The sequence below is a fragment of the Brienomyrus brachyistius genome, chromosome 2 (assembly GCF_023856365.1).
Source record: "Brienomyrus brachyistius isolate T26 chromosome 2, BBRACH_0.4, whole genome shotgun sequence".
In the NCBI taxonomy this organism is placed as follows: Eukaryota; Metazoa; Chordata; class Actinopteri; order Osteoglossiformes; family Mormyridae; genus Brienomyrus; species Brienomyrus brachyistius.
Window position 1 is genome coordinate 46,566,825 of NC_064534.1, and position 13,405 is coordinate 46,580,229.

A 13,405-nucleotide genomic window follows, 5' to 3' on the forward strand; every position below is an offset into this window, starting at 1 on the left:
GGATGAGAGCTAAAAGGTATAAATTGCTTCCAACATGAATTTTACTTTTTTAAATTACCAGAGAACTAACTGTGACCCATCCATCCATCCATTTTCCAAACCGCTTATCCTACTGGGTCACGGGGGGTCCGGAGCCTATCCCGGAAGCAATGGGTACAAGGCAGGGAACAACCCAGGATGGGGGGCCAGCCCATCACAGGGCACACTCACATACCAGTCACTCACACATGCATTCCTATGGGCAATTTAGCAACTCCAATTAACCTCAGCGTGTCTTTGGACCGTGAGGGGAAACCGGAGTACCCGGAGGAAACCCCATGATGACATGGGGAGAACATGCAAACTCCGCACGCATGTGACCCAGGCGGCGACTCGAACCTGGGTCCCAGAGGTGTGAGGCAACAGTGCTAACCACTGCACCACCATGCCACCCACTAACTGTGACTGTTATGTTAAATCAAATAATGATAAAAATAAAGCAATTCAATTTAAAATAAAACCAATAGGGATCAGCTAACCCTGCTTGGAGCCCTAATAACACTAGAACCACCGTTTCCCACGCCAATGAACATCAAACTCCTTTAACCTCCAAGCAAGACGTGTGCAGCTCTCTTGTTATGTGCCGTTGGTGTTGTTAAAAGCAACAAAATCTAACACCCTCAACCAAAAAGCGATAAGGTTCTTAACAGAATGGCTGCTCTGTCCTGTCCAGTAAATTTTCAAATGCAGTATGCATTTTATAAAACGTTGAATAAATAGATGTAGTTTATTGGTGATTTCATTTTCAGTTTCCACTTTTGAACAACTGTATTATGTTATTTTTTATACAAATCATCTCAGGTGATGCAATTTCATGTACAGATGCTCCTCTACTTACGAATGAGATGCATTCTGAGCGACCGTTCGTAACTTTAAATGTTCGTAAGTCGTTATTCAACATCATTTTAAGGGCATACGCAAGTACTAAGAACTAGGATGCTGGGAGTCCGCACGCTACACTGCTGTGCGGACAGGAAATTGGTGTTGCGGACAGGAAACGGGAACCCAGTGAACACAATTTGGACTTACAGTCCTCTTCATTCATATGTCTGAAAGTTCGTAAGTAGATGAGCGTCTGTATATGTAGGTACATCTTCAGGGTTACAAGCTTTCGACACATCTGGAATGAGACTTACGCTTTCAGACTCTTACGCCAGAAATCATATGGCAAATATATGTATAATTCCATTATAAACCTAAAATTAGCTACATCAAAAGCTTTGGGGTAGTTTGCAAATGCTACAGACTATTTACAAGGTAATAAAACTATTACTTACTTGTAAATGCATTTGCATTTCTGTGCAGATTTGAATCTGATTGAAAATCTCTCTCTATACCGCAAATGAAGTACGAATTAGCATATAAAGGTTAAAATGCACGATAATTTCTTGTCGTATCAACGCAAATGCACATAAAATACATACACATTCACGCTGTTACAAGAATCAATTGCCGCACGTATCACTTTTAAAGGTGAATGCGTACTTGCATACCAGTTATGTTAATCCATGTGTATAAAGCATACTAAATACATACTAAACTAACCTTTGCGATTTGCTAACTGAGTTGTTTCAAATTACAGTTTCGATTTGAAATCAATAAATCGTTTACCCCTAGCTGGCATCCTCTGCAGGGTTTTATCATCCGTAACTGATTATTCAGTATGCATTTTTAAGTATTTAGTAAGTAAAAGTATTGATTTTAAGATTGTCTTTCTCTATCTCAGTTGATCCATAAGATCATAGACCTGGGTTATGCTAAGGAACTAGACCAAAACAGCCTGTGTACATCCTTTGTGGGAACTCTGCAGTATCTGGTAAGATTCATGCTTGTTTTTTACTCCACGTGGCTAATGGTTTTAAGTTTACTTATGTTTTCTGCCTAATCCTCATCTCTCCCAGAGCCTTGCTACCAGCTGGTGACTTTCTTAGTTAATTCCCTGTGGTTCTTTAATTACTGTAGCTAATTGTTTGTTCCTTTCCCCCATTAATCCCTGTGGTTCTGCTCCTCTCCTCTTCTCCTGCCTCTTGTGCCCTTGGCCAGGCCCCGGAGCTGGTGGAGCAGCAGAAGTACACCGTGACAGTGGATTACTGGAGCTTCGGGACCCTGGTGTTTGAGTGCATCACCGGCTTCCGCCCGTTCCTGCCCGCGTGGCAGCCTGTGCTCTGGTACCATCATGCACCTCTCCATGCCACCAGCTCATGTTTGTTTTTTGTAAATTTTATCTAGTACAGGTCTGCTGCGACACGTATGAGTTTCATTGGAACTTCAGAGTTTTAATAACACTTTGAGTTCTGGGACCTTTTGAAGACCAAATATAGCGGCAATAAGTTGAGTTACAGCCTGTCCTGTATAAGATAAAGCTAGCTAGATCTCAAATGGTAAAATTGGTGAGTTAAAATTTTTTTTGGCCCTCGTAGCTGTGAATGACGCGGGTGGCCCTCGTAGCTGTGAATGACGCGGGTGGCCCTCGTAGCTGTGAATGACGCGGGTGGCCCTCGTAGCTGTGAATGACGCGGGTGGCCCTCGTAGCTGTGAAAGATGCAAGCACCCTCGTAACTGTGAAAGATGCAAGCGGCACTCGTAGCTGTGAATGATGCGGGTGGCCCTCGTAGCTGTGAATGATGCGGGTGGCCCTCGTAGCTGTGAATGACGCGGGTGGCCCTCGTAGCTGTGAATGACGCGGGTGGCCCTCGTAGCTGTGAACGACGCGGGTGGCCCTCGTAGCTGTGAGCGAGGCGGGTGGCCCTCGTAGCTGTAAATGACACGGGTGGCCCTCGTAGCTGTGAGCGACGCGGGTGGCCCTCGTAGCTGTGAGCGACGCGGGTGGCCCTCGTAGCTGTGAGCGACGCGGGTGGCCCTCGGATGGTCCTCGTAGCTGTGAAAGATGCAAGTGGCCCTCATAGCTGGGAAAGACGTGGTTGGCCGTCTTTGCTATGAAAAACATGGACAGCTGCGAAGCTGTGATACATGCAGCTCTGGGTTCGCCCCCGTTATCTTATTCATTTAGTGGTGTTTCTACGACAATCAGAACATGAGTCATACGTGTTTGATGGATGCCGCAGTGTCATATGCTTACATGTTTCAGATGCTTACGTAGAGACACAAGTGTTTATTTCCTTGTCCCAAACAGTTTTGACAGTTAGGAGTCTGACTTTCTCTGCAGTCATGGAAATTTCATCATGTTTTAAAGTGCTCAGCGAGAACAGAACGCTAAAACAGGGATATCCAAATAGTAATTTGTGAGGTCACAGCTTCAGCTAAACTTAAGCTGAACTGCACATAGTTTTTTGTCTTAATTGTCATGCATATCAGCATGTTAAGGTGTTACTGGCATTGTGTACAGGATTTTCCCTCTTCTCTGGGCTTCCTAGGATATGTTCTAGGCCTCCCAGGATAGCTTCTAGGGCTTCCCAGGATAGCTTCTAGGTTCACTGCAGCCCTGGATAATGGACAAGGAATTGCAGAGCAGATGGATTGTGGTTATGAAAACACTTAGGTATATGGTATTTTATTCCAGCATTTTGAAATACTGGCAATAAAACTTGCCAAGCAGGGAGAGGGGAGATCTGACTGATTTTGTTTTAGGATTTCAAAAATCCATAGTATGCTTTATTACTGTAATACTGCCTGAACCATGAATAATAACTTTAAAAGTATTGATAAAAGTTTACCCATTTCACTACAATGCTTGTATTTGTGTTTATATATCTGCTCTCTACTGGTCTGGTGGAACATCACTGCTATATGCACCAATATATGATGTATAATAATATGAACACAAGCTTCCATGTGGACAACCATCCACAGCCAGAAAGTGCATGTGAAAAACTGAACTTTGCATTGGCTTAACTTTTTACCCATCCCTGCTTGTCGCCTCCTACAGGTTTGCCAAGTTAAAACAGAAGCATGACGATGACATCATGATATACGAAGACCTGGCGAATGAAGTGCATTTCTCCAAACACCTGCCCCAACCCAATAATCTGAACAAGTAAGATAGTCTGAGCTCACCATGCCAAGCGAGCTTGATGGGCCGAATGGCCTCCTCTCGTTTGTATAGTTCTTATGTTCTTATGCCGCCATTAAACAGCTGCAGCACACACCACCACACAAAAATGCCATCGTCCCCGTCTGCATTGACATTTATTCTTTATCTGATGCTTTTATCAAAGCAACTTAAGCTCACTAACATCACTCATAACCTTTACCTTTTTTGCAGAGGTGTTAAGGTAAAGTTGAACAGTATTTGTTGTTCCTTAGAAGTCTTCACTTCTCTAATCCAGAGAATGATATTCTCAAAAAGTCTGACTTCTAAGAATGAAATGACGTGATCATGACTGATTCTGGAAATGCTGTAGACCCTTATGTTATATATATATATATATAGTTGGTTATACTGTGTTAGTCAGATGTTCCCACTCTATTCATGTGATTTCAGTTCCTGTGTTGCCACATCTTCACAAAATTAAATGTCTCTGTATCATCAGTTGGGGAATTGCCGATGTGTAAAGATAATACGAATGCTAATTTAATCCTGCCTTACCTACATGGCAGTTGTTTTTCTGGACATGTAGACTTCACAGTTTCCAGCTGAAATGAGAAGTCAAGCAATGCTCAGCTTCAGATTCTCATTCCTGTGTGTGAGTGGTTGTAACATTTTGCAAAATGTAAAATCATGTCAGCGGTTTGTGATTCCATCCATCCATCCATCCATCCATCCACCTGTCTCTACCTGTCTACCACCTGTTCTAGGCTGCTCTCTGAGAAGCTGGAGAGGTGGCTGAGGCTTCTGCTGAAGCTGTCCCCCCAGGAGAGGGGCAAGGACCCCCAGTACGGCCCGAATGGCTGCTTTGCCGCCCTAGACCACATTCTGGACCTCAAGGTCAGACAATGAAAGGTCACCATCTCACATTCTCATTTGTGCTCCAGATCCTGAATCAGCACATTACCTTCTGGCTGTACCTTCTTGTGATCTGTGTAGTGGACTCTGGTTCATTTTAATGCTTACTGTCCAGGGTGCCGTAAAGGGGGGCTTAGGACAATTCCAGAAATTTGGACCATAATTACATTGGTCTGGGTTGAGCACCCAATCTGATGTGCTATCATGGGTCTCACTGGGCTCGTGTAGCCTCCTTTCCGATGTAATGCTTATTGCTAATGAGCTCATTATTAAAAGGGCAGCAAGCTAAGGGAAGCAGAGAGCTGTGAAGTCTGTGTGTCAGTTTATAGGTAATTGATTTTAGCAGTTCATCTACCTGTAAATATGTGGTTGATATGGTACCACAGTCTGCCTTTGTCAAGCTCCACAGTAAAATCAGGCTAGTACTTGGGTGGGAGTAAGTTAATCAGCCAAGCACAGGAATTCCCTGGAGAATTCGCATGTTTCATCAGAAGATGGTACATTAAGTGAATGTTTTCAGATTTACATAACGGTATTTCCTCAGGTGACGCATCAAGCCCCAGGGGTTGTTCAGGCGATTTCAGGTGCCGTTTAAGTGGTCTTAAGCATTTTGGTTAATATCTGACGCTTGAGTTATTTAAAGGAATCCTGTTGACATGCAATACTATATTCTGTCATTCCATGATTCCACATAATTATGCCGTTTTGTGTCTAGGCTGTTGGCGATGCTCATCTTTTAGGGTTCCACTCCTATCTCTTTGTTTCATGAATAATAATTAACAGGCATACAAAATGCTGCTTGGGACATTTCCAGTAGCTAACTTAAGTTTAACTATACAGTTTTATACTGTGACATGAAAGTTTGTTAATCTAATCATCTTCATCATGCTTTTTCTCATGAAAACCCTTTTCAATTAAATTCTGTCCTTTTATAAACAATGCAAATCCTTTACAATTATCCCTCAAAGCAACGGGAGAAATCACATGGGCACACCATAAGAACCTCAAATCCAACGGTCTGTGGGGATTTTTGGCCACGAACAAACAAAAATATTAAAATTTGGCAGATACTGTAACATAATGATCTGAGGCAGAATTGTGGGCATGTTACGGTTTAAGGGGTATTTTTATTTCTAGAGGAATTGCCATCAGTAAGGACGCCATGACTCATAGTGAAACCTTTCAGAAGAGGTTCACAGAACATGAGCAGAATTAACACTGACGCAGCGGTGTGACAGGGACTGAATGTTTACCACATAAGAGGAACATAGCATATGCTGGAAAGCTCGGGGCTTAACCCAGGAGAAATGTGCTAGCAAGTGGAAACCATCGAAACACTATGCATCTTATATATTGATAGCATTAAACGCTTTCAATAACCATTACACATGTCAAATAACTGTTCATATTACTTAATATTATTAACAAAACAAAAAATGCTATGGCTGTACTGCAGTGTTTATACTGTGACTGCTAGCAACACTTGGCTTACAAGTAAAGATATAATTACTAATCTGAACACTAACTGCTACTAGCAGTTGGAATACAAATAAATTTAGAATGCTGTATTTGTGCTCTGCCAAGCGTTTTAAATATTCTTTAAACATTCCGTACTCATAGTTGAAACGTTGAATGCAGAAGAAATGGGCAAGAGTGCTTTTGACAAGGGCCAAATGATTATGGTGAGACAGCTGGGTCAGAGCGTTTACGAAATGGCAAGGCTTGTGGGGTGATCGCAGTCAGCTGGGGTGAGCACTGAGAGAGGTCTGAGGAGGGAAAGTCCACCATCTGCCAATGGAGTGTTGGGTGGCTAAGACACATCGTTGTGAGATGTGAATGAAGGCTATCCTTTTTTTACTTTTATAAAAAAAATGTATGTATATATTTTGGACATCAACTGTGATAAAAGATTTCTTAGTTTTAATTTTAGTTACTAGGTTGTGATCCACTGAGGCAGGTAATTGAAGTGAGATATACGGACAGTGCTGAGACATTATGCAGGTTGAAATTGGTTTGTTTCACATCGGTTTGCTTTTGTTGTAGTGCTGATTCAGTCTCGGAACATTCAGGAGTTGCAAGATCGGTGATTGGAGGTTTATTCGGTTGTACTAATAGTTGTGCTATTATCACAATTCTTGTGAAACACTGAATCGGGCATACAGTTGCAACTGGTCACGATCATTTACTTTCATATCACCCACCAGTATATACATACATCCATCTATCTTACATGGGGTCTTATCTAGTACAGAGCAGTGCTGAAACTAGAGCTAATCCCCGGGTACATGAGCCATGAGCCTGGGCGTGGAGGACAGGCTGCCAGTCCATCTTTGTACCTGCATAACTTTTTTGAGGTTGCCTGAGGCGTGCAAAGGCTGAAATGCTTTCACCAGCACTATAACTTAGCTGAGTGTACATGGTAGCCTGAAAGATGGACTAGTGTTTCCTTTGAAGTATAATTTAGGCCTGCTCTCCCCCCCGACATCTGCTCCATCACACCCCGCTTACTTGCAGCTTCTGAATGGAGGCACCGTGACCGTAGAAACCTTTCTGGTCAGACCTACTTTCCATTTGCAGTGCAGTTTAATTCCAGAGCCTCTCACCAAATAACATTTTACCTGCCAAAGTCATTTGTATGAATGCCACAGTAAGCAAGCAGATTGGCGAGTTTACATAAAGGCAGTGTTTCTGTGGACAGTATTAGGTGTGGTTCATTAAAAGTCCATGCGTTCTTTCTCCATAAGAACCCAGTAGAGGGTTTTGTTAAGGCTGGTGGTTGTCCTAGGAAACACAGGGCATAAGACCAGGGACGCCCTGGATGGGATGCTAGGCTATTACAGGGCAAACACGCACACATATGCACACTAAGTTAGGGACTGCATTTCACCTATACATGTCATTGGAAGAACATGCACAGAGCTGGGATCAGAATTGAATATTTACTATCAGCCTGTGATGCTGAAGGTTGTTTATTAGTCAGAGGTGACAGTGAAATTGGACGTTTCGGTATAAACTGCATTATAGGTAGGATATCTGCACTGTAAATGCCAACATCTCACATTAGGAGTGATGGCTGTCCTCCTCTCCATCTTTCTTTCTCTCTGTGGTTCTCGTCCTCCAAAGCTGGTCCACGTGCTGAACATGGTGTCAGCGAAGATCCACACGTACCCTGTGCAGGAAGGTGAGACCGTGGCCGTACTGCAGGAGCGAATCGCCTGCGACACCCATATTCCCACGGCCAATCAGGAGCTGCTGCTGGAGGCGGGGCTGGCGCTGGAGCCGAAGCGCTCCGTGCTGGAGTGCGCCGTGGATTACAGTGTGCGTGTCCCCCTTACATTAAGGTCACGTCTGACAGCTAGCCCTTCCTGGGCACCAGCAACCAGCTAGGATTTGTTCAAACATCCTGGAGGTTATTAGAATCTAGGTAGATGGAAAGTATTGGGTGTGTCGCTGACACTAACATGGCTGACTCTGCCCTCTCGGTGCGTCAGCTGATCGACGGGCGCAGGACGGACTTGCCCCTCGTCTTCCTGTTCGACCGCAGCTGCAGCAGCTACGAGCCGCAATTCAACCCACGCTTGCTGCCCGAGAACATCCGCTTTGTGCGTGAGTGCCGGCTCCTTGCCACCAGAGGACGTCGCAGATGTGTTCTGACTGTAACTGTCCCTCCCCGGTCTCCTCCGCTGTCCCTCCCCGATGTCCTCCGCTGTCCCTCCCCGGTCTCCTCCGCTGTCCCTCCCCGATCTCCTCCGCTGTCCCTCCCCGGTCTCCTCCGCTGTCCCTCCCTGATCTCCTCCGCTGTCCCTCCCCGGTCTCCTCCGCTGTCCCTCCCCGGTCTCCTCCGCTGTCCCTCCCTGATCTCCTCCGCTGTCCCTCCCCGATCTCCTCCGCTGTCCCTCCCCGATCTCCTCCGCTGTCCCTCCCCGGTCTCCTCCGCTGTCCCTCCCCGATCTCCTCCGCTGTCCCTCCCCGATCTCCTCCGCTGTCCCTCCCCGATCTCCTCCGCTGTCCCTCCCCGATCTCCTCCGCTGCCCCGCCCCGATCTCCTCCGCTGCCCCGCCCCGATCTCCTCCGCTGTCCCTCCCCGATCTCCTCCGCTGTCCCTCCCCGATCTCCTCCGCTGCCCCTCCCCGATCTCCTCCGCTGCCCCGCCCCGATCTCCTCCGCTGTCCCTCCCCGATCTCCTCCGCTGTCCCGCCCCGATCTCCTCCGCTGTCCCTCCCCGATCTCCTCCGCTGTCCCTCCCCGATCTCCTCCGCTGTCCCTCCCCGATCTCCTCCGCTGTCCCTCCCCGATCTCCTCCGCTGCCCCTCCCCGATCTCCTCCGCTGCCCCGCCCCGATCTCCTCCGCTGTCCCTCCCCGATCTCCTCCGCTGTCCCTCCCCGATCTCCTCCGCTGCCCCTCCCCGATCTCCTCCGCTGCCCCTCCCCGATCTCCTCCGCTGCCCCGCCCCGATCTCCTCCGCTGTCCCTCCCCGATCTCCTCCGCTGTCCCTCCCCGATCTCCTCCGCTGCCCCGCCCCGATCTCCTCCGCTGCCCCTCCCCGATCTCCTCCGCTGCCCCTCCCCGATCTCCTCCGCTGCCCCTCCCCGATCTCCTCCGCTGTCCCTCCCCGATCTTCTCCGCTGTCCCTCCCCGATCTCCTCCGCTGTCCCTCCCCGATCTCCTCCGCTGCCCCGCCCCGATCTTCTCCGCTGCCCCTCCCCGATCTCCTCCGCTGTCCCTCCCCGATCTTCTCCGCTGCCCCTCCCCGATCTCCTCCGCTGTCCCTCCCCGATCTCCTCCGCTGTCCCTCCCCGATCTCCTCCGCTGCCCCGCCCCGATCTCCTCCGCTGCCCCTCCCCGATCTCCTCCGCTGCCCCGCCCCGATCTCCTCCGCTGTCCCTCCCCGATCTCCTCCGCTGTCCCTCCCCGATCTCCTCCGCTGCCCCTCCCCGATCTCCTCCGCTGCCCCTCCCCGATCTCCTCCGCTGTCCCTCCCCGATCTCCTCCGCTGCCCCTCCCCGATCTCCTCCGCTGTCCCTCCCCGATCTCCTCCGCTGTCCCTCCCCGATCTCCTCCGCTGCCCCGCCCCGATCTCCTCCGCTGCCCCTCCCCGATCTCCTCCGCTGCCCCTCCCCGATCTCCTCCGCTGCCCCTCCCCGATCTCCTCCGCTGCCCCTCCCCGATCTCCTCCGCTGTCCCTCCCCGATCTCCTCCGCTGTCCCTCCCCGATCTTCTCCGCTGTCCCTCCCCGATCTCCTCCGCTGCCCCGCTTGACTGCCCTGTCTGGGAATAGACCAGCCCGCACTCTGTTTTTATGCTGCATCTCTGCATTAGTATGTATGGTGACATCATTCTTAAATTGGGAGGAGCTTTCTACTAGTGTGCTGCCTGAACATTGGTCCTCTGAATCCCTGCCAAGCCCTACTTGTGTACTGTAGATGCCTTTCCTTTAAGTGCACTGATCCATCTGTGCGTGTGCGTGCGTGTGTGTGTGTGTGCGTGTGTTTGTGCATGTGTGCCTGCGCCCCCTCAGAGATGGAGCCCAAGCGCCAGCTTCCCTACGGCCCCCTGCGTCGCACCTACGGCCAGGCCTGGCACACCATCCGTACCCTGAAGGAGGACTGGCAGCGGCTCCAGCAGGGCCAGAAGGCCGCCATGTGGGTGCACACCCCTCCGAGCGTTATCCTGTCACCTTATCAAGAGTGTCACTTTGCGCTGTAGATGCTTAGTCACTTGCATCTCTGGCTATGCCTCTGGACATAGAACAGTTTTTAGTGCATCATTTACATTCTCATTTATTCATCTAGCACATGCTCTTGTCCAAAGTGAGTTGAGGCTGAATAGTGAAGTACAAGAGCTGGGCCTCTCTAGGGCTTCGCCAGTCAGCCTTCAGGTTATGACGTCATGTCGTCTTCCCACCCCCCACAGCATGAGTCTCCTGCGTCACAACAGCTCCCTGTCCAAGCAAAAGAACGAGATGGTGTCCATGCACCAGCGTCTGCGGGCCAAACTGGACTTCTTCATGACCAGCCTCCATATCGACATGGACAAGTACCAGGAGCAGAGGACCACGGGCATCGGTATGTGTGGGGTCATAGCCTCCCCCCTACCTTAATGCTTTCTCTATCTGTTCATTCTGCACCAGGTTTGCAGATGTAAACATGGTGAAAGTAATCCCTCCTCTTGACAGCCTCTGAGAAAATGCTGAGTGTCTGGAGGGAGATGGAGGACACCGCCGTCACCTGTGCTCAGGTCTGTTTGAATCTTGTGGGTCATCGTGTGTCTGCAGGGCTGCAAGAAGCACAGATCAGTCAGCTGGAAGTGATAGAATCTCTGTCAGTGACTGTCGATGTGTCCAAACGCATGTCTCTCAGACAGAAGAAGTGAGCAGACTGGATGAAGAGATGATGTCACTGCAGACAAACATCGTGGACATCCAGAGGCAGCCGTGGAGGTCGGGGGAGGCCTTGGACACGCTGTGAGTGGGACCCACTAGAAATAGTAATTCAACTAGAATTTCAATTTGAAGGGGCTAAGGAATAAAAACTAGAGCTGCTTGGTGTAGCCATTTAGCAGTGCAGAGTGAGAGTGAGGGAGGGATTTTGGGAGGACGGGTACAGGGTGGGGGAGAATGGCTCAAATCATAACACTTAGGACATATCTGCATATAGAATGTGTGAAACCTCTATATAGAATGTGTGAAATGATGTGTGAAACCTCAAGCTGGGTAGTAAGGGCCGCTCTGCATCTCTCTGCATCTCCCTGCATCTCCCTGCAGTGAAGGGAAGGCCATGGAGCTGTTTCGCAGCCTCAGAGAGAAGCCCAGAGGTACGTCTGCACTCTACAGTGCTGCTGCTCTGATTGAAGCACGCCAGTGTGATGCGTGCTGACACCCCCTGCCCCCCCTCCCCCAGAGCAGCGCTGTTCAGGTGACTGTCAGGAGGTTGTGCGGCTGGTGGTTCAGGCGGTGCAGTTCTACGAGAAGAAGCTGAGGGACTTCTACACACACCTGAGGTCAGCGAGCCTTCTGAGCTCCCCAAGGCCAGTATCTCATGACGGGGGCTGACGGCCGGTCCTCCCTCCCTCCTTAGTAAGACGGTGGTGTGCCGGCAGCGCGTCATGGACCTGCTGCCACGTGTGGAGGGCCTGGTGAGCCAGATGGCTGACAGGGAGCAGGCGCTCATGGCCCTGCAGGAGAAGCGGCAGAGAGAGCTCTGGAATCTGCTCAAAGTGGCCTGTGTGAGTCACCCGCTGCCAGGCCAGGCCGGTACCAAGCAGGAAAAGAGTGACTCAAAGCATCCAGTCATGCTTTTGGAAAAGAGCTGCTACATTAGCCTATAAACATCTGTCTTGCATATTGTTGACATATGTTTAGTTGCTGATTTTTCTTGATCCAAAGCAGCTTTCCTTTAAAACACAGCTGTCAGAGTTAAGCATCTTTCTAGATGCTGCATCATCCATTGTACTGTCTGTGAATTTCTTTTCCTCCTTACCGTTGTGTGACGCAGAGCAAGGTACGCAGCCCTGTGAGTGGCAGCCCCGACGGGGGGCGTGGCTCCCCCTCCGTCCAGTCTCTCCAGCCTCCCTCCACCAGCCTAGAGCCCAGCCAGTCACGGTAAGGCCACACCCCCAGCCCTCTGATGTCATCGCATTGTATTAATGTTCCTGTAACTTCAGATCGCAATGCTATGTCATTCTGCCGAACCTCTCCCTTTGTCAGCCATTTATATGAATCATAATGATACTCCTGCATTATAGTTTCCAAAACATTCGGTTATGCAGCACAGGAAATGGTCATTTAGAATGTTGGCTAATCCTAATGTATCATGATTGTCTGAAGTGACTCTACCCTGTTTTTGCTTATGTTGCAGAGATGAATCCTATCAAGTGATCGAGGAGAGCAGGATGTTTGAGAGTCGAATGCAGAGCTTAGTGCAGGAAACTATCCACGAGAGCGACATGGAGGTAGGCCACCTTTCAGAGAGGACATGCCTTTCTTGCTTTGCTGTGGGCTCTTTACCTTTTTTTTTTACTCATCCATCCATCCATCCATCCATTTTCCAAACCGCTTATCCTACTGGGTCGCGGGGGGTCCGGAGCCTATCCCGGAAGCAATGGACACGAGGCAGGGAACAACTCAGGATGGGGGGCCAGCCCATCGCAGGGCATACTCACACACCATTTACTCACGCATGCACACCTACGGGCAATTTAGCAACTCCAATTAACCTCAGCATGTTTTTGGACTGTGAGGGGAAACCGGAGTACCCAGAGGAAACCCCACAACGACATGGGGAGAACATGCAAACTCCACACACATGTAACCCGGGTCTCAGAGGTGTGAGGCAACAGTGCTAACCACTGCACCACCATGCCGCCCCCTTTACTCATCTATTTGGCAGTAATTTATGACAAAAAGAGGTCATACTGGGGCCAGTCCACTGAAATGTGCAGTAAACATCGTGACTGAGTGATTG

At 49.1% G+C, this 13,405-nt stretch overlaps 1 protein-coding gene across 2 annotated transcripts in view; it reads left to right on the forward strand.

The window, feature by feature from the left end:
* ikbkb (inhibitor of nuclear factor kappa B kinase subunit beta) overlaps positions 1-13,405 on the forward strand; it is a 52,452-nt gene that overhangs the window by 32,880 nt on the left and 6,167 nt on the right. For both annotated transcript variants that reach the window (XM_048996497.1, XM_048996507.1), the window contains exons 7-21: positions 1,766-1,855; positions 2,083-2,207; positions 3,926-4,033; positions 4,795-4,924; positions 8,066-8,260; positions 8,434-8,548; positions 10,462-10,585; positions 10,857-11,008; positions 11,119-11,180; positions 11,303-11,406; positions 11,707-11,756; positions 11,843-11,942; positions 12,020-12,167; positions 12,437-12,543; positions 12,800-12,893. In XM_048996497.1, coding sequence (XP_048852454.1) covers positions 1,766-1,855; positions 2,083-2,207; positions 3,926-4,033; positions 4,795-4,924; positions 8,066-8,260; positions 8,434-8,548; positions 10,462-10,585; positions 10,857-11,008; positions 11,119-11,180; positions 11,303-11,406; positions 11,707-11,756; positions 11,843-11,942; positions 12,020-12,167; positions 12,437-12,543; positions 12,800-12,893 — 1,704 coding nt within the window. The remainder of the gene's footprint in view (positions 1-1,765; positions 1,856-2,082; positions 2,208-3,925; positions 4,034-4,794; positions 4,925-8,065; positions 8,261-8,433; positions 8,549-10,461; positions 10,586-10,856; positions 11,009-11,118; positions 11,181-11,302; positions 11,407-11,706; positions 11,757-11,842; positions 11,943-12,019; positions 12,168-12,436; positions 12,544-12,799; positions 12,894-13,405) is intronic.